We start from the raw sequence: 27,218 nt of genomic DNA on the forward strand, positions 1-27,218 counted from the left end.
AGCGCACCGCCCAGCCCGCCCCTCTGCTCGCCGCAGCCCCGGCTCCTCCCTCGTCCGGCCCCCGGGGCGGGGTCTGTCGGCTCGCCCTCCCCTCTCAGCCTAAGCCTTCCCTCCGCGAACCGGGTCCCCTCCCCACAGCAAAACGGCTTCTCTTCCTCAGCTCAGCGACAGGGGCTTCCCCTTAGTCGCCGCCGCCGACGCTGCCGCCGCCGCCGCCGCCGGCCGAGCCCCGCCGCAGCCGCGGCCCGCGGCCGCCGTAAGTCCCGGGAGGCGAGCGGGGACAGCGGGGTCGGGGAGTGGGGAGGGAGGGTCGGGCGAGCCCCCCGCCGCCCAGCGAGCGCCTGGACGACCCCACCCCGCGCCCGCCCGCCCGGCCCGCCACTGGGGCACCGCGCCCCGAAACTCACTTCTCTTTGCGTCCGCGCCCCTCTCCACTCGGCGCCGCGTCCCGGGCTGCGGGGGCCAGTTTCGGACGCTGCAGCGGGTCCGCGGCACCTGTGGTTTGGGAATCGCCTCAAGTTTTGCGGGGCATTTGCGGGCGGGGTCGGCGGCCGGGGGCGGCGGAGACGGAGGACTCTTGGCGCCCCCTGCGCGGCGGCGGTTGCCATTGTCTTCCCCGCTCCTTGCCTGTCACCTCGCCCGGGCTCGATCGGTCAGTGATGGAGTGCGGCCCCGTGGGGCGGCGGGCAGGCAACGGCCACTGGCCCCGAGCCCGCTCCGCGGCCGAGCCCATTGTTTTTAATACCAATCTCCAGGAATTGAGGCGCCTTGTGATTTGAAGCAAAATCGGAGCGTTGGTTTTTAACTAGAGGGAAGGAATACTTGTGCCTTGCGACCAGGCATCATCCTATGTTAACATATAATTTATTTTAAAGAGCATAAATTATTTATTCGTCATATAAAGTGATGGTGGGAGAGATGGAGGACCTTGCTATAGACTCCCTTGAGTCCCAGAGTTTCAAAAGCAAACCCCCGGTCCTCCTGGTGTCCAAGATCCTGGAATACGGGTCTGTTCTTTTCCAAGTTCTGCTAACGGGTTTGCGTGAAACATTGTCCAGTTGATGCGTTACTTGCTGTCCCCTTCTAATGTCGCTGTCTTAACAGGACTTCTGTGTGAGCCACTTTGACATCACCAGTATTGTTCGTTTATTTCGTGGCAGTGATGCGTTTTAAGTGTGATGTTAACAGCCAGTTTACTTTATTTAAGTTAAATTGTCGCATCGTAAATTTCTAAATACCTTATTGATGCCCGTTTGGATTATTACAAAAAGCGGCAATGATTTCTCGGCGAAATTTAGCGCCCATTTTATTCAGATGGATGGTGTAAATTCCCCTACCGCATGTTCAAATTCAGTATGGTGTGGTTAATACCAAGAGTCAGGCTGAATCCTACTTGCAGAAACTAGTCCTGAAACTTAGAATAATTAAAAGAAAAGAAAAAATCTGAATTCTACCTTTAAATTACTTTTGTAGAAACAATGCTTTCTGTTTGCAGTTGGGGAGACTGATTGAATTACAAGAAGGTTTCCTTAAAAATTAAAACATGTAGACTAATCATCATTTGCAGATTCTAAATAAATGTATACAAAATAGTTTGTGTGAAATACACTAGAATTCAGCATCCACTCCATCTGTAGATGCTATGTTTTTAAATCGTTTTAAATGAAGTATTTCGTATAATGTCTGAATGTGTGTGGCTCTTATTTTGGCTTTTTAAAGGTTTATATTCTCTTTGGTAAAACTATATTAACTCACTTTATTGTGTGTATATTTATGTTGGAATTTTTAAAATGAGATGTGAATTTTTTTAATCAGGCTTTTATTAAGAAAAATGTGTTTATGGGATTTTTTGGTTTATATTTTAGGTCTTTTGTTTTGCTTAAAATATGTAAACATAAAATGAAGACAGCATTCCAAGTTATAGCAGTCTGTCTACAAATAATTCAGTTTGGCACTAGAACAGCTTGTTCTGTGTAGGGTGGAAAATAGTAGGTCTGTTTATTTCAAATGCATCTAAACCAGTTGATGTCAACAGTTCTCTTTTGATCCATATACATTCCTATAGCACACATACACAATAGTTTCTTAAATTCCAAGAATTATCTTTCTTTTTCATCAGAATTTTCACCTCACCTGTTTTTGTCCTCCCCCTCTCCTCCAAACTTAAATGGAACAGGGTGAGGTGGGAGGATTTGCATCTGGTGGAAAGATCTTTCTACAAGAATTTTCCTGCTGTTTTAACTAGCATAGAAATATTGATGGCTACTCATCATTTGTTAGCTAAACGCCCCGTCCCTCAAAGCTTCTCTTTGCCACGTGTCATCTTAATCTTAACTTTATTGAATCAAAGTATTGCCTGTAATCTTGGTTCTGTTTATCTTAACAGATGCAGTTTATGTTGCTTTTTAGTCGTCAGGGAAAGCTTCGACTGCAGAAATGGTATGTCCCATTATCAGACAAAGAGAAGAAAAAGATCACAAGAGAACTTGTTCAAACCGTTTTAGCACGGAAACCTAAAATGTGCAGCTTTCTTGAATGGCGAGATCTGAAGATTGTTTACAAAAGGTATAATTTTTATTTATTAGAAAGGTGAAATAGAATCAGATATTAGATCATTTATAATGTGGAAATTGCAGACTTTCAAGAGATGACATTTATAAATAATGATTACTAAAGATATAAATGAAATAGTCTTAAGGTAAAGCTTTGTACTTTTAAGATAACTACTGTTTTGGTGAAATGATAAAATCATGGGACTCTTTAAATGAAATGATGTAACTAAAGGCATAAATGATACTTCATGCTTAATCATCTTTTTAGGAAAACTGAAAGAATTCATTTCTTTGCAGGGGAAAATAAAATCAGTATTTTAAATTGTGTGAGTAATTTTCTGAATTTAGATAAGCATTTACCTCCCCCTCCCTTCTCCCCGCAAATCTGTAATGACTGGTATTTGATATGCCTTTTAATCTGACTTTCAGAATCTCTTATTCATGTATAAACTCCTTGGATATGTACACTGTTTTAGTCACAGATGTTTAAAAATCGGATATATACACGATTTGTTCGTTACTGCTTATTAGTTTGAAGTACACTTGTTGCTGTGGTGGTGGTGTGATTAGATCTGGTAGATAGATAATTTTGCCCAGAACAGATTTTTAAAATTTTGATGTTGCAAAATAATTCATAGATTGGCTTTGAACACTAAGGTTTTAAATGATGCTATACATCTTTATTAATATCTGAAACTTTTTAATACCTTAAACTTCTCAAGATTGTTCCAGTAAGGTTAAAAGAAATATAATCACTTTGTTTCTTCACTATTTCTGTTCCCTTACAGTTAACTTTCTGAATTTAAGATGAGAATGTTCATGCATATAAAAATTCTCTTCTCTGGGGGATGTGCAGAGAACTAACTATGGATTGCAAGGAGGGTCAAAGAGAAGTCTGGGTGTTATCTCAGTTTTCATTTATTCCACTCTACTATGGATGGGGTTGTGGGCAAGATGGCAGAGAAAGACATGAAGATTATAGAACATGTAGAATGTTTAAAATACCATGGATGACTCTACAATTTTTAAAATACCATAGACTCCTCTTTACAATAGAATGAATTTAGTCATCTTTGGGTGATTTTGTATCCAGTGTTTGGTGTAGTATTTGTTGAGAAAAATCATAAAAATACCATTTTAGAGGTGGAAGATGTTTTAGAGTAATCTAGTCAAGTGTTTTTTTTTATATTTTTTTAAAGAAACTTTTTGTCCCAGGGATGAAACCTTAAATGAAACAAGTGGAAGTGGAGGTGCTTGTGTGACTGTATCTCTACTCACTTGGCTTCCACCCTCTGTGTAGGGCTCCTGAGTTTGAAAACCACTACTGTTGGTCAAAACTGAGTTTTATTTAAAAAAAAAATGAGAATTTGGGAGAAGTGACTTGTCCAAGGTCAGTTGCTCATGACTGCCATAGGGGCCAGAACTCAAATCTTAAACCTGGAGGCAAGGGTTTTAAGCTGGGATGAGAAGAAAATTTGCATTTCTTTAAGGATCCTGTAGTTGGAAAATGGGTAGGGGGAGGGCTGAGACTGGCACCTGAAGGAAGGTTTCTCCTGTGGGCTCAGCAGGTGGAAGAGTTGTTGCTGAGGTAAGTTTGGTAAGACTTGGTCATTGCTAGAAGCAGGGAGGGCAGTGAAAGAGGGGGAGGACTGGGGTGATTCCACACTTCTGGTTCAGCTGATGAGGTAAATGGTGAGGTAGAAAGTTGACTTTGAGGAGCCTGTGTGACTTCAATTTGGAGATGCCTAGGTTTCTCAGGGTGGGCATAGGCATGGACGTCTGGGGGAAAATGAGGCGTAAAGTGTTAGATCACCAGCATTTAAGTGGCAGACAGAGGGTAAGTTATAGGGTCAGTCACCTTAGGAAAGGGGAGAGAGTTCAAAACTAAGGTCACCAGTGCCAAATGTTACATGAAGGTCAACTAAAGTGAAGAATCTATTAGATTTTACAGTGAGCATTTCACAAAATGTCCTTTGTTGGAACATTTTCAGTGAAATAGTAGAGACAGAACTCTTGAAAAAATAGGACAAAGTGTGAAGAGGTAGAGACAATAAAACAGCAGGTGTAGACTTTTGGGGGGGTGGGGGGACGGGGGAAGCTTTGCTATGAAGGATAGAAGAGGTGATAACCACCCATAGACAGGAGTGGGGAGACAGGGTTAAAAAATGGCATGAGAGACTTAAGCTTATTTCTAGATGGGGAAAGGAGTCCCCCGTGTGGAGGAGGAAAATACTAGCAAGGGAATCAGTCCCGGGAATCAAGATTCTTGGAGCTGAAGGAGATGGCCTGTCCATCAAGAGGAAAGAAGCGCTAGTTGGTACTCTGCATAGCATTCAGCCCATCCATGTTGGGATACTGCTTTTTCTGTTGTAAAAACCTGTAAAATGTAGTCTCACCTGACTCTGATATTTACATCAAATTCCTATAAATAAAGATGCATTTAAAAATACCAGCTTTGCTAAGATGAAATTCACATACAAAAGTTAGATCCCATTTCATACTAGAAACTTTCCTAGCACCTTAAGGACATTTTTTTGGTAGATATGAACAGGTGATTATTTTTTCCCTAGTCCAGCTGGAAGAGAAGACCTTTTAAGTAAAAGAATTAAGAGAAGACCTTTTAAGTAAAAGAATTACCACTTAGCTACTGAGAAATTCTGAACTAGCATTTTCTGCTGTTCATATCACCAAGTGATCTTTCTGTTTGCCTTCTTCAAGTTGCCTCATCCACATTCTTTATTCCTGAGCCTTTCTTACAGTTGCCCCTCTTGGGGAGGGAGAGGTGAGAGAGTGGAGTAAGCTGAAAAAATAGACTGAAAATCTGGGGACTGGAGTTCAGTTCCTTTGTGCCATTAGTTTTGTGACTTTGAACAGGTCATTTTGCTTTTGTTTCCTCATCTCTAAAATAAATACTCTTGAAGATCCTGTGAAGACAGAAAACACTATACTTTTTTGATTCCTATTTTTTGCAGCGTGTTACAGGATTAAAGTCTTTAAAAAATATACACCTACCAATCACGAGCTTCAGAATTTGTTTAAGAGTACTGTATTGATTTTCTTCAGTAACAAAAGAATTTTTAATGACATACCAGTAGAATATTGAGAACAGTTTGGTTACGTTCATCCACAGTCAGCTGATATTTAGCTGACTGGGGAGAAGTCATGTGTTATGAATATAAGAATAGGCACTTTCAGATGTTCTCTGAGTGCCAGTAATTAGAGTAAGCCTTAATCTACTCTGCTAAAAATAACCAAACATACCTTCTTTCTTACTAGTCTATTATTAATTTTACTTCAGATTTAGACTTACAAATATGCACTGAGAGAACAAAATGAATTCATTATTGAATTTTTTTTCAAATCACTTGGTTCTAAAAATAAGGAATACTCTTCAGGTTCTCTTGGTAATCTTTTACTAAATCAGTATAACAATTTTTCTTTACCTCCTCAGAGCATGTGAAATATTGCTTTGAATATGTTTTAATTTTTACCAGTTGCAGGATTACTTTATTTAATACAGTTTTGGACTTTAGTTTTTAATATAAAACTTGGGCTCTGAAGTCAGATTACTGTTCCTGAGAAGGTTACTCAGTTAAGCCCGAGTCTCCTATAAATGCAAATAATAATGGTATCTCTCTGAAAGTTTTTTTTTGTGAGGATTAAAATGGTAAATTATGCCAAGGCCTTAGGTGACATTTAGTGCCTTAGTCACAGTGAGGATTCAATGAATGTTACCTGTTATTATGCTTCTGTTTCTTCCTTAAACTTTTTGGAATGAGGTGCCTTCTTATGATCCTAATAACTAGATGTTCACCTACAGTGAAGAATTCATTTAATTTGATATTAAAGTAATATTTCTGAATGATTCATAGAATCTAGGACCTTTGACTACTGTTTAAATGCTACTTATTTGTAAGTAAAAGGCAGTTCTGTGTTTAAGGAGCAAGAGTGGTGTAAGCATTAGATTGCTTAACAGCATTGGAGAAATCTTGAAATTAAAAGTAAAAGGAATTTTACCCAACATTGCCTATTAGTAAATTCTTTCTAGTAGAATTTATTTAGCACTGTGTTCGTATCAGCTAGTCGTGTCTGTTTTTTATTTACCATTTTTAATGTCTTTCCCTTTAATCTTTAGTTTTATTAATTCAGAGAATCTTATGTGTCATTTGTATCAGTTTTCCAGATTTACAACTCTATTTGAGCAGCATGGGTTAAGGAGGATGGAAGGTTGGGTTGGAATATCTCGTTGCCTTTAAAGCAATAAACAGAATAGTGCTGGGAGAGGGAGCGCTTTGTTAGTAAAGTTGGAGGTGGTGCATGTTGTGCCCTTTATGATAATAAATGCATGTGCTTGAATGCCTTCTCGAAGACTGCAGGAGACCAGCCATTTAAAATAACGTCGTGAATGTAGAAATCAGATAGAATGGACATGGCAACTAGTGTACGTGTATGACAAGGGAGTCACTATGGTAGGAGGAAAAAGGCCTGGAATTAAGGTCTCAAGATCAGATTTCTTGTCCCAGTTCAACCACTTGGCAGGCCTTGTACTTTTGGGCCTCTTTTTCATCTGTAATCGGAGGAAATGTTTTTTGGTAATATTGAAATTAATAGTATTATGAAAATACTAGTTATTCTCAGACTGAAGAGCAGAAATTTATTGGATTTCAAAACTGAGGTTGTATGTGTGTATGTTTGTGTATTATTTTACATTAATGCTATGAGCAGTGATTACCCATTGTTTTTCCTAAAAATTGCTTAAATGCTCCTCAGTGAAAATTATAATGGCACCTGAGACTTATTTGGAATGTCTTAGTTTTTCATTTTGTTCCTTTTCAAAAGCTTCAAACACATTTAAACCATTTGAAAATACTTTTAATCCTCCTCAAAGGACTTGGTTAGGTCATCCTTTGTTATGCCTCAAGGTTTTGTGTTAATAAGTTTTGGCTTCCTTGGGTCAAGTATAACCTACTCCCATGTACTAGAATTCTTATTTGGAGAATATGAGTTTTCCAACCTTATGCCTTCTTCAAGGGTAAATAGCCTGAACTTCAACAAGGAAAACTTAGAAAATTTGAGGACATGTCTTAGTTTTCCCTGTTCTCTTTCTCCAACTTCTGTGATACTTGCAACTTGTTTTTTTTCCTCAAGGCTTATTTTCCACAATCCTATATACCTCCTTTAAAAATAATTCTATGCTGTTAGGAGTCAAGATAGTAGTTTTGGGGATAGGAGGCTGTGACCTGGAGAGGTTAGAGAGGGGCTTCAGAGGTTCAGTAATAATTCTGTTTTGTGGTCCAAGTGCTGGTACCACAGGTACGTTCACAGTGAAAACTCATCAAGCTGTACATTTATGACTTGAGGTCTTCTCTGTGTGTATATTACATTTTAGTAAAACATTCCAGAACATTGACTTCATGTTGACAGTACCTTCAATAAATCCTTCAGTTGGAAAGTTTATTTTCTTCCCTGTTTACTTATGGTTTGAAATAGTCACACGGTGCATTTTGTTTTAAGTAAAATTCAGAACAACGTATGTCAGCTATGTTTTAGAATATTCCTACAAAAGGAGCCTGAATGAAGGAAGAGCAAATAAGTAACTCTTTCTAGATAGTGTGATTTTTTTTTTTTTTTTTGCTTTCCTGTACTTTTCAGAATTTCTTTTTTGTACATTTATTATTTTATAGTCTAGGAGAAAAACAATTTGCTGTTGTAAAGAGGAAATAAATTGTATAGGCACAAGGTCTTTCACAATAGGATATGAAAGTATATTTTAGAAAATACATGATTATAGGGTAAATTTTTTTCTGCATCTGTTTTTTGTAACAGATATGCCAGTCTGTATTTTTGCTGTGCTATTGAGGACCAGGACAACGAACTAATTACCCTGGAAATAATTCATCGTTATGTGGAATTACTTGACAAGTATTTTGGCAGTGTGAGTAGTATTTTGTTTTAGGAAATTGAATACCGTAATATATGTTTTTTAACCTTTTCTGTAACAAGTTTATTATTTGTCTTGAGAATTCTGTCTATTTGACAGTAACCTCAAGAGAGGGAAGGAATGACTCTATTTCTTGTCAGTGCATGTCAGAATTGCCTAGTCAGTTAACTGCCAGAATTGCTTGACCCCATAGACCTACTCATTTAATTATGCTGGTGAGACTGAGGTTTAAAATAGTGAAATAGAAAGGAGTCCAGCTGTAAAGATTAATATACTGGAAGTGCTTAGTATAGAATTTAGATTTGGTTAGCAATTGTAATCATATTACCCAGAAATATGTAAATATTTCAAAGGACCAGTCTTTATGAGTAGAAAATCATTATTAAGTTGCCCATGTCAGGAGCTTGCAGAACCTGGTCTTTCTTAGCTTGAAGGCATTGTGTGTTTCAAGTACTTGAGATTTGAAGTTAAGCTGACTAAATCAGTTAGCAGGATTGCCATTTTTAGATATAATTAGATTAATTCACTCTGGTCAGATTTTATTGACTACCTGATATTAGATAAATATCTTCTGCTTTCTTCAGGTTTTATTTATTTATTTTTGCTTTTCAGGTGTGTGAACTTGATATCATTTTTAATTTTGAGAAGGCTTATTTTATTTTGGATGAGTTTCTTTTGGGAGGAGAAGTGCAGGAGACATCCAAGAAGAATGTCCTTAAAGCAATTGAGCAGGCTGATCTACTGCAGGAGGTAAGCTACTCGGAGTTCTCTTAACTAGACACTGGCATGTTTTGCTCTTGCTAGGGAAGTCTCAGTCATCTTCCCTCATTCGTACAGTTTCAGAAATTACTCTGAAGCATGCTTGGCATGTAATGTCCATGTGCAGTTTATTGATTGGCATATTTGTCAGTCACGTCAACTCAGTTATCTGTGGATGTATTGTTTACTTTGGAGATGTTCTGGAGATGGCTCATTTTTGGACCCCAAAACACCAAAGTCCAAACATTTAGAGGGACAGACTACTTTAAGGTGGGAAAAATAGTAGTAATTTGAGAACTCTGTGTCTGTTGTTCTGAATTACTTAAGATAACCCCTTATCTCATTAGTGTCTGCAATGAGGAGTTGACTGTGAAATTATGGCATTTTCATTCCAAGTTGGTTCATATTTTCATCTCATGTCCATTAAGTGCAAATGTAGCCAAGCAAATGATAGTGTTTTATTATACTTTTTGTAGAGTCCTCTAGTTTCTTGTTAGCAAAACTAACTGAAAAGTATTTCTACTTCTCTTTGCTTTTCTTGAATATAAACCACGTTTTGTCAAACAGCTACATTCTTGTCTTGCCTTGATATCACAAGAACCATTGATAAAACCCCCTTCGTTTTCTAATTTCCAGTTGTCTTGGGTTAAATGTATATTTGATGCTTCTGTACCTTCAATTTCTGAAGCTAAAAATTCATAGATAAGGCTACCTTCCCTGAAAAACTTAATGATACATTAATTCAGGTACCTAGTTGAATTATGCTTTAGTCATAATTGAAGTTTAATCAAATAGAAAATTTATAGCAAGAGGAGGAATTAGTCAATATTAAAAAATGTTACTTGTTTTCATTACAGTAATTATCTTTTATATTATTATTGAAGGAGGTTTTAAATCAGAGTAAATCTTTTTTCTTCATTATAATTTATTAACTGTTGGCCTCATTCAGGCTTCTCATTCAGGAGCTCTCAGTAATCCCTCTGCATCAGTCACTGACTTAGGTCAGTTGTGGGGATTGTTTGAAGTTGGGATGACAACATCTATAACATACGTGAATTAAACATTAGACAGTGATTTTTTACATTTAATGATACTGAGTTACCAAAACAGGGGTTAAGGTGCCTGCAGAAGTGAAGTATTTTGCTGACAGCCCTAATACCCTCTGCTGCTCGCTAGTGAAATGAACACAGCGCTTTTCTGTGTGTATATGGGTTACTGTGGTTTTTATTGATTGGTTGCATACTTGTCTTTGGGAGTTTTTTTCTTTAAGTGTCAGGTGTGCTGACTACACACTCCTATTCTACTGTTATAAAATTGGGTTAAAGTTAGCACCTCCTTATTTTGCTGTTTGCTGACCAGACTTTTCTGAAAATTAGGTCAAAACAAGGGTCATAACTTGGAAATTTTTCATATTTGTTCCTTTATTTGATCACTTTTATATTTCATTATTATAGAACTATATTCTGTTGTATCAGAATATATGTTCTCTTCTGTGACTACCTTTACATTTGTTTTTTTTGGTACATATTTCCTTTAGTTTCTTTATCATTTCCTAATTAACTGCATTTGCCTTAAAACATTTCTATAGTTGTTGAAGTTAAGCTTTTATTTTTAATATGTTTTTCCTGGAGAATAATGTTTAGGGCATTGATACCTTCTTGTGTTTGGGTAGTTTTTTAAACTTTATTGGGAAATTGCTATATACTTTACAATATGACAAATATGCTGAATTTACTTTATAGCCTGTATTGAATAATGTACTAAAGGATCAGAAAGTTATTACATGTACATGTTTGTGAATGTGTGTGTGTGTCTCTCCTATAAAAGTATTTTAATAAGAAGGCTCCTTTTTTGAAGTAGTATTTTATATTTCTAAGTGGGAAAAGTAGGAATGGAGAGAGAAGCATGGGATGTCCATAGTTCCATGCAAAATTCTCCTTACCCCATCTTCACCTAGTTAAAAAAAAAAAAAGTTTACTACTGTTAATTATAGTTCCTTGTCTTTAGAAGAGACAAGGCCCTATTTCTCTTCTGTGACTACCTTTACATTTGTTTTTTTGGTACATAAACTGAATTGGTAACTACTAAAGACATTTTCTATTCAATGGACCAAGTGAATCATTTTTCTTAATTTCCCCATGCAAGCAAGTCTTAAGGAGATAGAAAGTGGCTGGTCCATTGTGAATTTACAATGATGTTAAGGCCTTTATGAAACCAAGCTAAAGTCTGTATAGGGCAGTTAAGCTTCAGGTTATTCTGTTCAGTTTAACAGTTTTACTTGTTTATTCATATTATTCACCAACAACATATTGTCACAGGAAATCCAGGATGATAAGATGTTTGTTTCCTAAAACAGAGTCATTTATATGTTGATACATGATACAAGTTTACATCTCTGGGCGAGTATTTGAATCTTATGTTCACCAAATAGATGATAGAATACGATGAGAAAAAACATTCCACAAACTGCTAAAATGATTTGTCTGGACACTGTGATAACAAAAAAGAACTTCGATGATAGCTAATCCTTACTGAGCACCTAAATGTGGGGCATCCTATGCTAATCATCAGGATTTCCTGAAAAAGGGTCCTGAGAGCTTTTTAACCAATGAAGTAGAGGCTCAGTGAAGTTCCAGTGACTGGTCCTAGGTAGCAGTTGCCAAAACCAGGATTCTAAACCCAGATCTGCTAGACTTCAGAACTGTATGAAATCTTAACCACTGTGTTCTGTCTGCCCCAACTCCCATTCATTTATTTTCTTGGTATGTATATTTTAAACATTCTGTTTTAGATACCAAGTTCTGTTTGTCTCAGTAGTATAGTAAAGAAATTCCTTATTCTCCTGGAAATATTGTCCAGCTAATCAGTAGTTGGAATTCATTAATTGGATATATAGATATACATTAGTATTTTTCAAGTCATTTCTTGTTGGGTTTATCAGAATGTCTAAATCTATAGTAGCTTTTTTGGTCTTATAATTTAGGGTATAATAATCACTTAGTTTATGTCATGAAATGATTTTGCTTCCAAAATTGTACATATAGCTGTAAAGACACTTATCTAAATGCAGTCTTAAATTTGTAGAAGTCCAAATTTATTTTAATTTAGTTTACATATATCATGATTTTTTTTTTCCTGGTGTCAGGTCTTTTACTTGAATCAATTGTTCTGAACACCAAAGATGACTGAACTATATTGAAAATATCTGCTGGCTTAAACATACATGCAGATCACAAAATAATTTTTGTTTTAATCCTTTTTTAATTTTGTGAAATAATACATTTCTATCTTTATGAATTTTTATTTTCAGAAATATTTCTTTGAAATGTCTCTTTTACTTTGTGTAAATGTTATGTAGTTTGTCTAGGTAGTCCTTCATTTCATAGGCAAATAGGGTAGACATCAGTGGATAAAGCAGATTTTCTATTAGCATTTTACAGTCAGTAATGAGAACATAAAATGAATGTGTATTTGAATTATAATTACTAAAATATCAGACATTGTGATTAAAAAATAAAGATATCTTTCTTATTTTACTTACTTAGTAAAGAAGGGTTCAGTTTTAATATTTCTAGACTGAACTCTGTTTATTTCTTTTGGTATTCCAGTGTATGACTCCTTAATTAGATTTGGGGGTAAAGCCCAGAAAAATTGGTCCATTATCCAATTTTTAATGTTTGACCGTTGGAATTTAAAACATATTTTCTTAACATGCCACTAGTACTTAACTTGATTCTTAAGTTATTAAAGTGAAACATGCTGAGATTGCTAAATTGACTTTTTTTTTTTTTTGCAATACTTGGAACATTTTCCCCAGCACCAAATACCTATTTTAAGCTAGATTAGATTTTTTTTGGAGGGAGGGCATGGGGGAGTGGTACAGTTGGGGTTTATTTTATAAACATTACATATAATGACCAAGGAAATAATAGAGTGCATATTCTTTGTGAAGTCAGGCACTTACCAGTTTTTCTCTGCTCCTTAATTTTATAGAGCCAGAATGAAGAATGGGGAGGTTTGTCTGAGGATATCTTATGATAAAGAGCAGTCTAAGGCTTTAGTCCCTTTGACCCCCAACTTATTTATTGGTAACTACTAAATTTACCATTTTTGTGGCATGGATAAGATGGGGTGTTATGCAAAAACTGTTGCACGTGAAATGATTTCAAGTCCTTGCTTGATCTGTGAAGATCAAATAGTTAAATACTGGGCGTTGGGCTTTAACCCTCAGCGGTAGATGCATGATGGTGTTGATCAGCGCTTTGAGATGTGTCAACCTTTTTTTTTTTATACTAACAGCATCATTTTCAAATTTGTGGAGGCTTTCCTTTTGAGCTTTGTTTGCTGTTGGTATTGTTTCTCACTAAAGTAATCTGAGAAATGAAACACAAGTGAGGTACCAAAAGCAAGCATTACACTCACGAATTTGCTTCTACTTCACAGTGGTCCACTATATAAACAGGTTTATTGGATTTACAGTTGTTAATTTGCCTCATCTAGAAAGTGGTGTTCTATGGAAAATTAGTGCTGCTAAAATTGATTTGTTTTAGTGCTGGGGCTGCATGATATATCAGTACTATACAACATCTTTGTGGAAGTAGTAATTAATAAATCTGTTGGACTGCATAAAAATGGAAAGGTAAGAATCTTAGGCGACAAAGGGATTTCTTAAAACTTGGATCTTTTGTAAATTAAAAGTATTTTAAGTAAGTAAGTACTTATCAAGTATTTGATAACATGCCTCTTAATAAGTTTTTTCTAATTAAAATCTTGCTAATTTAAGAACATTAAGGCATTGGGTAGTTAAACTCAAGAATATCTTACATTGTTTTAAAAAACAGATGCTTTCAAATATGTACAGTAATATACAGTAATAAAAATCCTCTTAGATTGGTTTTAATAAGACAAACTCCTATAATTCCTTTGTAATTACCACTGTTGATGTTAAAACCTTTAAGCCTAAACCTTCTTTTCAGTTGGGTTAAAAATTAACAAGGCTATAGTCTTTTATACCAGCATATTTTAATTTTTTATATGTTAACTTGATTGGGTTCTACTAGAACAGATTCTGGCTAAGTGAGGTTTAGTTACATTAATGCTTCAAATGGAAAATACAGAAGGATAGATACAGAGAAAACAGAAGGTGGAACAAATCTTGCCTTTCACTTTGCATTTAATAAGAAGCAATTTGGCCAATGCCCTTGGTCACTGGTTTTCAGGTTGTAATCATTCGCTCTGTGTCTTTTGAGCTCTTTTTCCTTTGCTTTTCAGAATTTTGAGAATTTCCTCCTTACTCTTTCATTTTAATTCATTTTGAGCCAACTCTTGCTACTCTGGTCTATTTGTAATAAAAGTTGGAATAACTTAAAATATTCAGTTACTGTAAATCTGATTTTCCGAAGTATTTGACAAGAAGCCACAGTAATACCATACTTTTTTATATCACAATAGTTACATATACATAAACTTAAATTATATATGCTTACTCGTATTTCTTGTTTTATAGTCTCATGTTGTCTGTTCTTTTTTTTTCAATGCTGATCCTGATCTACTAAGTTGATTGCATGAGCCCTAGGATTGAGACCTGCACAGGGACCTGCAAAGAACATATTCCTAGGTGTTGGTGATGGTTTTGTTTATTTATGTATTTATTTTTAAAAATTAAAGTAAGTTGACATGATTTTTAAAAAAAAGTACTTTCTGAAAAATTTCAGTGTTTGAGTTCTTTTTTTACGCTCCTGAGACATTGTTTTTTTTGTTTTTTGTTTTTTTTTTTTGCTTTTTCTGTGGTCTTTTTTTAAATTCCCACTATAGGAAAATTAACAAATACAAGCAAAGACACTAGAATATAATCTTACCCACCAACCAGAGAATTACATTAATTCTGGTTCTCAACTGGAGTTGGGAGTAGGACAGTTGTGCCTCCTCAGGGGACACTGGGCAATGTCTGGACACGTTTTTGATTGTTACTACTAGCCACTACTAGCCATGAGGTGCCACTGGCATCTAGTAGGTGAAGATCAAAGATGCTATTAAATATCTAACAATGCCCAGAACAGCTCTCTCAGAGTAAGAAATTATCCAGCCTCAAGTGTCAATGGTGCTGAGGTCCAGAAACCCTGGTTTAATTTAACACCATGTAATATATAAAGATTTCATTTACAGATTCCATTTATATTTATGGACTGCTACACCTTTTCGATATAATATATAGTGCAGATTACAAATGAATCAAAATGAATAAAAAATGAATCAAAAGTGTAAGGGGAAAAAAACCCTAAAAATTGTGAAGAAAGGGATAAACGTGCTCAAGAACATGTAAATGGCTATAAAAATCACCTCTGTGATTCACCAAAATTACTTTTACTTGATCAAAAATAACTTTTGATAACCAGAGGTAACCCACAGCAAAACTTACAGGATGTCATTGTATAATTTAATTTCCTCAACAACTAAATCTGTTAACATTTGTTCATGTTATTTAGTTTTTGTCTGGAAACAAAATTGAGCATACCCTGTAGGCAGTTAGAACACTTGAACTTGCTGCCGATTTCCCTATCCACCTTAGGGATTTGATAATTCCTTATGAGAGGAATAGTTTAAATGACCAGAATTTACATATATAATATAGACTTATATTGTACATACATACTTTTTTATTGTTTCTCTTTTATGCCCTATTAGCCTTATAGAATTTACTTAGTAAAGAGAATATTTGAAATTCAGTGATTCCAAGAAATCGTTTATATTTTGAAAACCTTGGTTAAATTTAGGGCATTTCAAGTTATGATCCAAATGGAAGACCAAGACAAATACAATACAATTACCCTAAGATGTACTTGAAACTATTTCTTTACAGTCTAAAGTTGTATTTACTAAGTTAATTATTCTGCTTCTTTATTTTTATTTTTTTGGTTTGTTTCTTGGATTGGCAAAGAATTGTTTTCTCCTTATGAGCACTTAAATTTGTATTCTATTTTGGAGGATTAGTTTAGTGATATCTACTAACAAATGTGTACACTTTTTGCCCCATTAGTTATATTTGAAGGAATTTTATCCAACAGAAATATACAAATGCACTAAGACACACGCTGGGTATAATACTAAACCATTGGAACCTAATCAAATGTCCATCAATGGGAAATAGGTTAAGAAAATTACAGTATACCATATATGAAACTGTTACCTGGCTATAAAAGAAATGAGATCAATTTCTATGTAATGATATGGAAAGATACTCAAGGTTTATCAAGTAAGAAAAGATCTAGGAATAGGACATTAAAAGTATTACCTCTGATGATATTTGAGGTCCCCCCACCTCCTGTTTTAAAACATGTAATGTAAAAAAAAAAAATCACTCAACTTTCCTAGTGCTTCAAAAGTGCTTGTGAAATAAGGTACCATGAGTCCTGTCATCTAAAAGATACCACATAAAGTGCTTTCATTTTTTTCTCTTTTTATTCATTGCTAAAAAGAGATCTTCATGAGTTTGGATACTCGGCGGCCCTTTGGTCTTTAGCTCAAGGAATAGGGTTCCAGAGGTAAGAGTAAGGACTTTGCCACAGTATTCAATAAAAAGTACCACTGTATTCTAGAACATGAAGGACTAAGGATACTACATTATAGTGCATGGAATAAGTGAAGCCCCTTTAAGAAAAACTGGAGTGTAGCAGTAACTTCAAATTATACTTATTTATATATATATATATTTTTAGGGCTTCCCTGGTCACTCAGTGGTAAAGAATCCACCTGCTAATGCAGGAGACACAGGTTCAATCCCTGGGTTGGAAAAATACCCTGGAAAAGGAAGTGGTACCCCACTCCAGTATTCTTGCCTGGAGAAGCCCATGGGCAGAGGAACCCGGTGGGCCACAGTCCATAGAGTCTCAAAGGGTCGACATGAACCTGCGTGCATATAGATATATATATGTTATTAAATGTATGTAATTTTCTCTTTGCCTTGCATACCAGAAAGAAAAATCAGGATACTAGGTTTTCCGTTTTGGATCCATACCACTAGTTTATTTAAGCACTTCTCGTCCCAACAAGACTTAAGCCTTTAGATTATTTTACTTGTGAGTCATCAGCCTAGTATAGTGAATATCTGGGAATTTTTAAGGTAATGGGGTTTGTTTTAGGAACATAGGTGGCTTTGAGAACAGGTGTAACTTAATTCCTCTCTGCTGTGTTTGTTGTCCTACACTTCCCACTACAGTTCAGTTCAGTCGCTCAGTCATGTCCGACTCTTTGCGACCCCATGAATCACAGCACGCCAGGCCTCCCTGTCCATCACCAACTCCCGGAGTTGACCCAAACTCCTGTCCATCGAGTCGGTGATGCCATCCAGCCACCTCATCCTCTGTCGTCCCCTTCTCCTCCTGCCCCCAATCCCTTGGATTGAGAAAAAGATTATTCTTAGGATGGAGGAAAGTTGAATGTGCATGTATACTAAGGAAAAGAGCGAATGCAGAGAGCGATGAAAAACAGGAATAGAATAATGGAAAAAGTATATTGGGAGGGTGAGGGAGGGTGAATAGGAATGGAATCACAAGCATTGGTTTGAGTAAGACGAGTCTTCCCCCTCCTCTGTTTTGAGGCTAATGGGTTTAATGAGCTTAATGGGCCATAGATTTCTTTTTTTTTCTCATGAGTTAGGTGAGTTGAGAAACTGCGTCTAGAGGAGAGCTGCTGGGACTGAGGAGAAAGAAGGGGCAGATAATTTGAAATGTTGAAGGTTTGGCATAGACAATGGGGAAGAAGTCAGTGATTTGCCCAGATTAAAGGCCCATTTCAAATTGAAAATAGTAAATATCTAATCTTTATTCCAAAAATAGGTCTCCAGTGTGTACTAAGGGCAACTTGTGGTTTATATTTATTTGTGTAATACACTGAATTAAAATTCTTTTTCTCACTATTTTCCTTTTGGTCTTTATTCCCACATGGTCTATATCACTGACATTTCAGTGTATTTAACTCAGTTTGCTAGGTCATAGAAGACAGTAGGTCTAGTTCTGCAGAGGACTTTCACCCTCCCCAATTCTTAATTAATATAATTATTCCATGACTCATAAAATGTTCTGGTGGTGTGAAGGCCCAGAATACTGGAGTTATATTTAATCCACTATAATGTTTTCCTTGTATATAAGAGAAAAAATAAATTATGGGCATATCTATCATTTAACTAAAAATCAACCTTAAATGTTAAATGGTCATTAAGGCATTTATTTATAGCATAACCTTTTCTGCTTCTGTCAGTTTAAAATGGGAAAGTATTTGAAACATGTTATAGCAACTTAAAAGTGTTGAAAGAATACATTTGTTTTTGTAGATTTTAGAGTTTTTCTTCTTGAAGAATGTTTTTCAGGTGAGGATTTCTGCCTTTGAAGAGTATTCTTCACAATTAACTGGATGCTAATCTCTTGTTTACAGTAATATGAATCATTGCTATAAAGAATAGTTTGGCTTTATCAACTCTTTTCTTTCCTGGTACTGGTTTAGTTTAGTTGCTCAGTTGTGTCCAACTCTTTGCAACCCCATGAACAGTTCTTTCCTAAAGGGTAGTAAAAGGTCTATTAGAAATGCCCCAGGCAGTCAGAGTTGAGAATTGCTCCTATAGAATTGTTCCTTTTCTTTCATGGTTGTCTCCTCTGGTGAGGAACTGCTGTGTACTGGACCCTGTTTGGGAAACTACCTTTTTGTTTTCTTTTTTTTCCTCCCTCACTGAATTTTTCTTTTAATTGTTGGTTTTTACTTGGTGTGATATAAAATTGAGAGACAAAACAAAAAAGATGCAAAGCTACAAAGGCTTAGATATTGGTATTATTTAGGTGAAAGTTTATTTGATAGACTTAAATTTTTCTTGTTCTCACACCAGAAAACAGAGAATATGTTTTACAGCAAGAGTTTGACTGGGTGTAAGAAAAAGCATACTAGAATACGTGCTGGAGTACTAACATGCATCAAAATGTAGTAGGATATATAAATTCAGTTTGTAATAACAATCTTGTCAAGTTTGTTACTTACACTTTGGCATTACGTGAAAAGTTTAATTACATTAAATCCTAAGAGATAGTCCCACTTACTTAACTGATGATATTTTCATAGGAAATTTTGCTCTGATAATGATTCATCATTGGGGCCTATAATTTATTGTTTTACACAGAGAATATTGAAATAGGTTCAGAGTTCATTGACCAAAAAACTATTATTAATATCATTGATACAGAAATAGAATCCCCTCATTAAAATGAAGCATTTGGAGGTTCAATTTATTATTGATATTATTTTAGCTTTTTGCTTTATTTCACAATGTTCCGAGTGGGAGAAAAAAGCAATTATGTCTTTAAACTGTTTAGGGATTATCTGAGGATTAAAATTTTACTGGCTTTTTTCTTCAAATACTTTTGTATTTAATGGTTATTATATAAGGTATCTGTTACATATTTTATTGGAACAGTTTATATTGACTTTGTAGCCTAACAGTTCAAAGTGCCAAGTTGAATAAATAGTAAATTGAGAATACCTTAAAAGCAGTCAAGCAATTTTAAACTTTTTTGAGTCACAAGCCTTTTGGCTCAGGGTATAATTGCTTTGAGAGTCTGATGGTCCATGGGCTGCCTTTTCAGGAAAATCTGTATCTAATTTTGTCCCTGGTTTCAGGGAGTTTTGGAGTCCCTAGATCTTCATCTCTTCTGTGCGCTCTAGGGTCAGTTTAAAACCACTTCAGGTTACCTTGTTGATGTGTGAGAAACGTCCTTTTAGATACATTTAGAGGCATAGACATTTAACAAATCTGTTTGGTGAATTCTTTAAAATCTGTCTTCAGGATTATTTAAAAAGTAATACCCTTAGTCACAAAGGCATAGTCTTTGGAATTTTCTTTTTTTTTGGTAAGCTAAGCGAATGATTAAAAACCTCTATTGCTACTAAATGGGTAACTACTTTTCCACTCTTTCTTGGGAAAGATTTTCCTTTAGAATCTGTAAAAGTTCATGGTCATTCTAGGATGTAATGATTTTCATTAAGGGATTAAATTCCTTTGCTTCATGTAGTAAAATCCTGATGAACTTGAACACTGGCGGGAGGGATTATTCTAACTGGATTTTGAGTTAACTCAGTGTTGAGTAGATGACTTATACTGAAAAATCTTTTCAGTATATTTTTAGTAAATACAGTGCTTTTGGATTTTGTAGGACATAGGTCATTTTGGTTATTGTTATATACAGTAAAGTTATAAAAGATGAATATGAATTCCTGGGCATTGTTTAGAAGTTAAATATTCAGCCATGAACCAAAATTCTAAAAACAAATTCTAAGTTTCAATTAAGTTTTTATTTGCTGTGCACTGAACATTCTAGAAATCTGATTGTGTCTGTGTCAGTTTGTATACTGTGTGTAAGAATATATGCATTTCTTTTGTAGCCACGTCATGAATATTTTAATGTCCCTGTGTACTAAATGACCACTCATCGTGTATGCAGAATTTCACAGAGGAAATAGAAAGCTGATATGCTTATGAAAGAAAATATCCTCAGCTTGGTGACTGATTACCTTGTGTAGTAATAGAACATTTTAGAACTGTTACCTTTGTAATAATTTTCCTGTTCTCATTCTCTTTTCTGTTTTATTTTCATTCTGTGTGTGATCTTGATACAGCTTTTCCTGCTTGCAACTGGTTTAATTTCTTCTTGAAAAATATGATCTATGATCATTTTGAGTAATGTTTCATTTCAAACACCTACATGTCGTCATTTGTGAACCATCTGTGATTAATCTTGTAAGAGAATACCTAGCAATCATTAAATGTTTACCAAAGAAAATGGAGCTGAAATGCTTGGTCAAAATTAGCAGTGCCACAATATAGCATGATTTGATCTTCAAATGTTGGCAGGATGGGACTATATTTAGGGTAGTTATAGTATACATGAGGAAACAGTTTTAATGTATCACATAAAAGTGTATTTGGCAATAATACAAGAAAGTAAAATCTGTACTATTATATAATATTTAAGGTAAAACATTAATGATTTCTAAAAAATTTGTAATGCCACATTTATTGACTCATATTTGTGCTATACAATATCAAACAATCCCTCTAAGAACTATCAGAAAGCTATGTCAGAAAAGTCTCTTCTGCAATATCTATTGTTTAAAAGTAAGTAATCCTTTCAAAGTATTAATATAGGGTTTATTTTATATAGTTAAGATTCTAATATTGTTTAAATACTATAATATTTTACTAGTTATATAGTTAAGTCTGCATTTAGATACTTAGTGATTTGTTAAATATGGTTTTATATTTCAGATATTAAAACCTTTAATATTGATCATTGTGTTTTAATAAAACATGCAACATATATTATTATAAAGAGGAGATTACTGAATAATTCATTGTTAATGTTTAGAGAGTTTAAAGCCCAACTTAAGTAAGCTATCATTAAACAAGTTCAAAAGATGCTCAGAGTGGTTTACCACTGAAAGACCTGTGAAAATGTGTGTTAGACAGGGGTGCAGATCAGTTGTTTCCATTCTTCCATTCTTGCTGTACTACATGACATTTGAAGCACCTGGATGGGCTATCAAATGAGAAATTAACATTATACATTGATAGCATTGGGAAACATTGGTCTTTCATTTCCACTTTTTTCCTCCTTCCCTCCCTCAGCCCTGCAACATGGTATTCATCTGGTTTTAATGCTGCATAAATATGCATTGTCTCATGCCTGTTTGCTTTGGATGCTGTATGCCTAGCTGTAACAAGATGTTGCTTCTTTTGTTATTTGTATACAGCCGCTTGCTTTAAACTAGTAGATTCTGAAATAGCTTTCCTTGCATGTCTAAAATAAAAATATTGCATGTACTTTGTCTCACGTGAATGACTTTTTTCTTCTCCATCCTTTTGACAAGTAATATATTTCATATTTTAATTGTTCAGGTAATTTTTTTAAATGATGGTTTAAATGTAACAAAATTTACTAGTTTAACCATTTTTAAGTGTACAGTTTAGTAGGTTCAGTATATTCACATTGTTGTACAACAGATCTCTAGTTTTTCATCTTGCAAAACTGAAACTGTATCCATTAGAAACAACTATTCCCCATTTCCCCTCCCCTCAGCCATTGGTACCCACCTTTCTACTTTGTTTCTATGAATTTGACTAATTTACATAATAGTTTTTTCTAGATGGTTTTGAGCTACAATTTCAGTGTGAACATGTGAAAATTAATTTTATATTAAAAAACTAACTTACTATTTGTATAATTCTCAGTGGAAGAAAATATATAAATGATTCTTTGAAATTAGGCCTTTTAGAAAGGACAGATATTTCAAATGCATATTTGAGAAGCAATGTGGTTCTCTTCAAGAAATGCTATCTATATAAGATTGCAAGCAGTGAGCACATAAGGGGAAATATAACCAGCTTCAACGAGTAGGATGAGGGGGCATGTTTACATGGATAAGCTAAGAATCTTAACTCTATAGAATTCAATGTAGGCACCCTGTAATACGTTAAAGGTTGTATAACATTTTTAAAATTATTTAACATTAAGTGAAAATGATTATTTTTAAATTTCCCCCCTTATTTAATATGTGATTCATGAAAACTCTGAGACCATACAAATAGAACAGTATAAGAAATCCTTATGTACACATCACTCATCTCCAACCACCATCAACAACTCAATGTTGTTTCATAAATCACCACCCTACCATGCCTTTTTTGCCTGAGTATTTTACAGCAAGCCCTAGACATCCTATCATTTCATCTTATATACTTCAGTATGTATCCCTAAGAGATAAGCACAGTCCCCCAAATTAACAGTAATTCCTAATATCTTATTCTTGATTTGTTATTTTCCTAATTGCCTGGAAATTGCATTTTTATAATCAGTTTCTTAGAGCCAGATTCCAAACAAGTTTCACACTGTATCTGATTTCTTTAAGTCTCTGTTAATCTTTAATGAAAGTGAAAGTGAAGTCGCTCAGTCGTGTCCGACTCTTTGCCACCCTATGGACTGTAGCCTACTAGGCTTGTCCGTCCATGGGATTTTCCAGGCAAGAGTACTGGAGTGGGGTGCCTTTTCCTTCTTCAGGGGATCTTCCCGACACAGGGATCGAACCCAGGTCTCCCTCATTGCAGGCAGACACTTTACCCTCTGAGCCACTTAAGTACTTTAATAATTAAAGTAATCTTTAATAATTCTGTAAATATTTAATAATTTTTACCCTCCCTTGCCTTTTTTTTTTTTTTTGGTTAAACTGAGTCTCTATACGGTAGAATTTCCTCCATTCTGTATTTGGCAGATTATAATGGCGATGTTTAACTTGTTTTCTTATCCTTCATATATGTTTAGATCTGTAGCCTGGTTAGGTTGAGGTTCAATTCAGAGGTGGGAAGGAAGGCAAGAAAGAATACTTCATAAAAAATAGCCTTTTTTCACCAAAGCTGACTTTCACCCATTTTTCCTTAATGCACAAACATACTAAAAGGTCATTATATGAACTTTGTATATAGAGTTGGTTTATAGTAAGGCTAAATACCTTTATTTAGATTTCAGTTGTGTCATATATCAGCTAACATATTTTGAGCACTTTCTGTGAATCAGGCACTAAGCCTTATCTCTCTTAATCTCTACAAATGAAGGTAAGTGCTATGATCCTTGTTTTCCAAATAAGGAAACAGACCAGAGAGTTTAAATAATTAATCTGAGATTATTCCATGTAGTGCTTTACATAAAATTAAATCTAATGTATGGATTTATGGTTTAATTAATTTTTCTTCTCCTTGTTTTGTGCTGTACCACAATTAGGATGCAAAAGTAAGTCATTTGGGTACAAAAAATTGTTTTCTTCTGTTAAAACCTAGTATGCCTTTTAATTACAAACTTGTTGCTACTAATACCTGAAATTTGACCTAGTTGGTCCTTTTATTTTGTGCTGTACAAAACTGACACTTTGGAAAATTTTTAATTTTTTTATAGTATGCTTGCTTTGGTTAGTCTTCCTTTGGCATTTACAGATGAGTATTGGTTGTTACATAGAACAAAAGGCACTTCTGTCTCAGGTATCAGAGCATTCTTTCTGTATGTTGCTTCCACTGAAGCCATCGGTTGCCCTGGTGAGGTCTGGAAGGTAAGTTTCTGAAGAAAGGAATAAATACGTGTGACTCAAAAAAAGAGCAAGGAAAATAACAATATGTGAAGAATGGGGAGAACTCGGGGGGTTTCCCTGGTCTTTATTTAGGGAAGGTTTTGAATTTTTACACTTAAGACAACTTACGTTTTCTGTAGAAAGTGCAAGTCGCTCAGTCGTGTCTGACTCTTTGTGACCCCATGGACTACACAGTCCATGGAATTCTCCAGGCCAGAATACTGGAGTGGGTAGCCTTTCCCTTGGAGAAGGCAATGGCACCCCACTCCAGTACTCTTGCCTGGAAAATCCCATAGACGGAGGAGCCTGGAAGGCTGCAGTCCATGGGGTCGCTGAGGGTCGGACATGACTAAGCGACTTCACGTTCACTTTTCACTTACATGCACTGAAGAAGGAAATGGCAACCCACTCCAGTGTTCTTGCCTGGAGAATCCCAGGGACGGGGGAGCCTGGTGGGCTGCTGGCTATGGGGTTGCACAGAGTCGGACACAACTGAAGTGACTTAGCAGCAGCAGCAGCAGCCTTTCCCTTCAGGGGATCTTCCCAACCCAGGGATCAAACCTAGGTCTCCCGCATTACAGGTGGATTCTTTACCAGCTGAGCCACCAGGGAAGCCCAAGAATACTGGAGTGGGTAGCCTATCCCTTTTCCAGCAGATCTTCCTGACCCAGGAATCGAACCGGGGTCTCCTGCATTGCAGGCAGATTCTTTACCAACTGAGCTATCAGAGAAGCCTTTCTGTAGAAAGGTCACAATCAATAATTTCCTTAAATGCCAGTGGGTTTGACAGCTTTTTGTATTACAGCAATGGAGCACAGCACAATTGGTAGGTAATCAGTAGGTATTTAATGCATGGTGAAAAAAATCTTTCTGTGGTCTCCGGTGTTTGGGACACAAATTGCTAAATAAGCACTAGCTCTCCATGGAAGTGCGCAGACTGCTGAACTGCTTGTGTTCAGCTTCTCTGAAACTTGCATGCGCTTCCGTGTCCGTGTCAACTTCACATTCTCAAACCTCCCCAGATCTGCTTACCAGAGTCTCACATTTTCCCTCCACAGGAAGCTGAAACCCCACGTAGTGTTCTTGAAGAAATTGGACTGACATAACTCTCCTCCCCTGTTGATGACTTCCTGTGGCATTTCACACACTGTAGATGGTCACTGCCTTCATGTCCATGTTAGCTAATGGTGTAAGATGATGTCTTGTCAGTATTACTGTTCTGCTAAGCTGCTTCATTCAGGCCTACACAATTTTTTTTTTAAGGGAACTTTGGTTAATCAAGTGATAACAAGGGACTTAAATATGAATTAGAATGAATGCAGGAAAAAGGTAGTTTTTCTGGCTATTTTAAAGTTTATAGGTCTCTCTTGAATAGGTTATTACTTTTGATTATGTGTATCTATGAGTATGACACAATCAGGCAATATACATTTGTTATTCTCTTTGGCAAAAAAATCATGTGAAAGAAACCTGGTTTTATGAAACCAAAGACTACTGCATTTCAGTATATATGCGAATAAAGGGAATTGACATGTCACATATCAAATGAATGGAAATTTCACTCTATGTTGAAACTCAAATTATACCAAAGACCCTTATTAGAAAATAAACACCTTAAAACAAAGGGAATACACACAAAAAACTAATGGAATGATGCTGTTTTACACTAAAAATTATTTCATAGGCATTCCAAACCTGGGACGAGGAACAGAGATAAGCTGTTTCATAATAGTAAACATACTATTTGTAAGGCCAAGCAACATTTGACTCCGGACATAAATATTTTTGTGGTCATAATCATTTAGTCACTTAGTTGGATTGTTTTTGATGTCTCCCAAATAAAATGAAAACGTTGACTTACCAGGGATTCTTAATAACTGTATCTTATGGAAAATGTGTTGCTCTTTTCACAAAGTGTTGCGTAAGTCATTGTTTAAAGCATGAATATTCCTTCTGGGGTGCTTGTTACAGCCAAGTTTATTTTACTCCCCTATTGCTTCCTTCCACTTAGAAGTGCAGTAAACTTTAGGGCAGCTTCCTTCCCTTCCATGGCACTGCCTAGTTATTGGGAGTCCTAAATATAAAAACAGACACCACCTCTCATGAAAGTGTGAGTTGAATGAAGTAAAATGGCATTAGTGGGCACTATATTTTTTAAGGATATAGTTGTTTCAATGTCAGTTTTATACATACTTCTACGTATGTAAACGTCTTCACAGTTTACACTTTTCATTTGTATCGCTGGGCTGGATTAAGCTTTGTTGTCATTGTGACCAATATTGAGGCCACGTGAGCACTATCTTACCACATTGCCAATTAGTTGTAATAAATGTTCAACGTACACAACTGTAGTGTGTTTTTATCTTTTTCCAAAAGCCTGTCAAACTATGAAGAGCTGCTAAAGGAAGAATTTTTTCAAAAAATTTTCGAGTTAAGATGTTGAAAATTCACCTCCATTTGAATGTGGTGGTGGTTAAAAGCACACACAAGATAAATGGTGGAAGACTTAAGGAGTCTTCATGTACTTCAAACCCATTAAAAAATAATGTGGAGTCCATGCTACTGAGAGCTTATCTACACACTTATTTTCAATCAATAAATGCCGCTTTTAAAACCTTGATGCAGTTGATTTTTCTCTTTCTGAATGAGTTCAAATCACTCCAGGTAATCAAAGGTGTCCTAACTCAACTGGAGTCCCCCTACGAACTGGAGGTACTAGCACACTTGCTGAGATGGATGGGTATAAGCAAATTACTGCATAGTATAAGTACCAAAGCAAAGCTTTGGTTATCTTGATAGTTGAGGGGCTGCTTATT

At 35.8% G+C, this 27,218-nt stretch overlaps 1 protein-coding gene across 7 annotated transcripts; it reads left to right on the forward strand.

Annotated features, from left to right (window-relative positions):
- AP1S2 (adaptor related protein complex 1 subunit sigma 2) lies at window positions 1-27,020 on the forward strand. 7 transcript variants are annotated; one of them, XR_005725513.1, is made up of 7 exons: window positions 1-256; window positions 2,387-2,565; window positions 8,379-8,487; window positions 9,106-9,243; window positions 13,246-13,340; window positions 24,063-24,071; window positions 25,461-25,544. XR_005725513.1 is itself a non-coding variant. In XM_040266566.1 (6 exons), exons 2-6 carry the CDS (start codon window positions 2,387-2,389, stop codon window positions 25,506-25,508), a joined length of 483 nt encoding a protein of 160 aa, XP_040122500.1. In that variant the 5' UTR covers window positions 1-256; the 3' UTR covers window positions 25,509-27,020. The 7 variants fall into 7 exon arrangements, 4 of the variants coding, with proteins under 4 accessions (XP_040122500.1, XP_040122501.1, XP_040122502.1 ...); XR_005725512.1 differs by lacking the exon at window positions 24,063-24,071 and having other exon boundaries at window positions 25,461-25,548; XR_005725514.1 differs by lacking the exons at window positions 24,063-24,071; window positions 25,461-25,544 and adding an exon at window positions 14,809-14,935.
- Window positions 27,021-27,218: the final 198 nt, after the last annotated feature.

The sequence above is a fragment of the Oryx dammah genome, unplaced genomic scaffold (genome assembly GCF_014754425.2).
Source record: "Oryx dammah isolate SB20612 unplaced genomic scaffold, SCBI_Odam_1.1 HiC_scaffold_23, whole genome shotgun sequence".
NCBI classification, from domain to species: Eukaryota; Metazoa; Chordata; class Mammalia; order Artiodactyla; family Bovidae; genus Oryx; species Oryx dammah.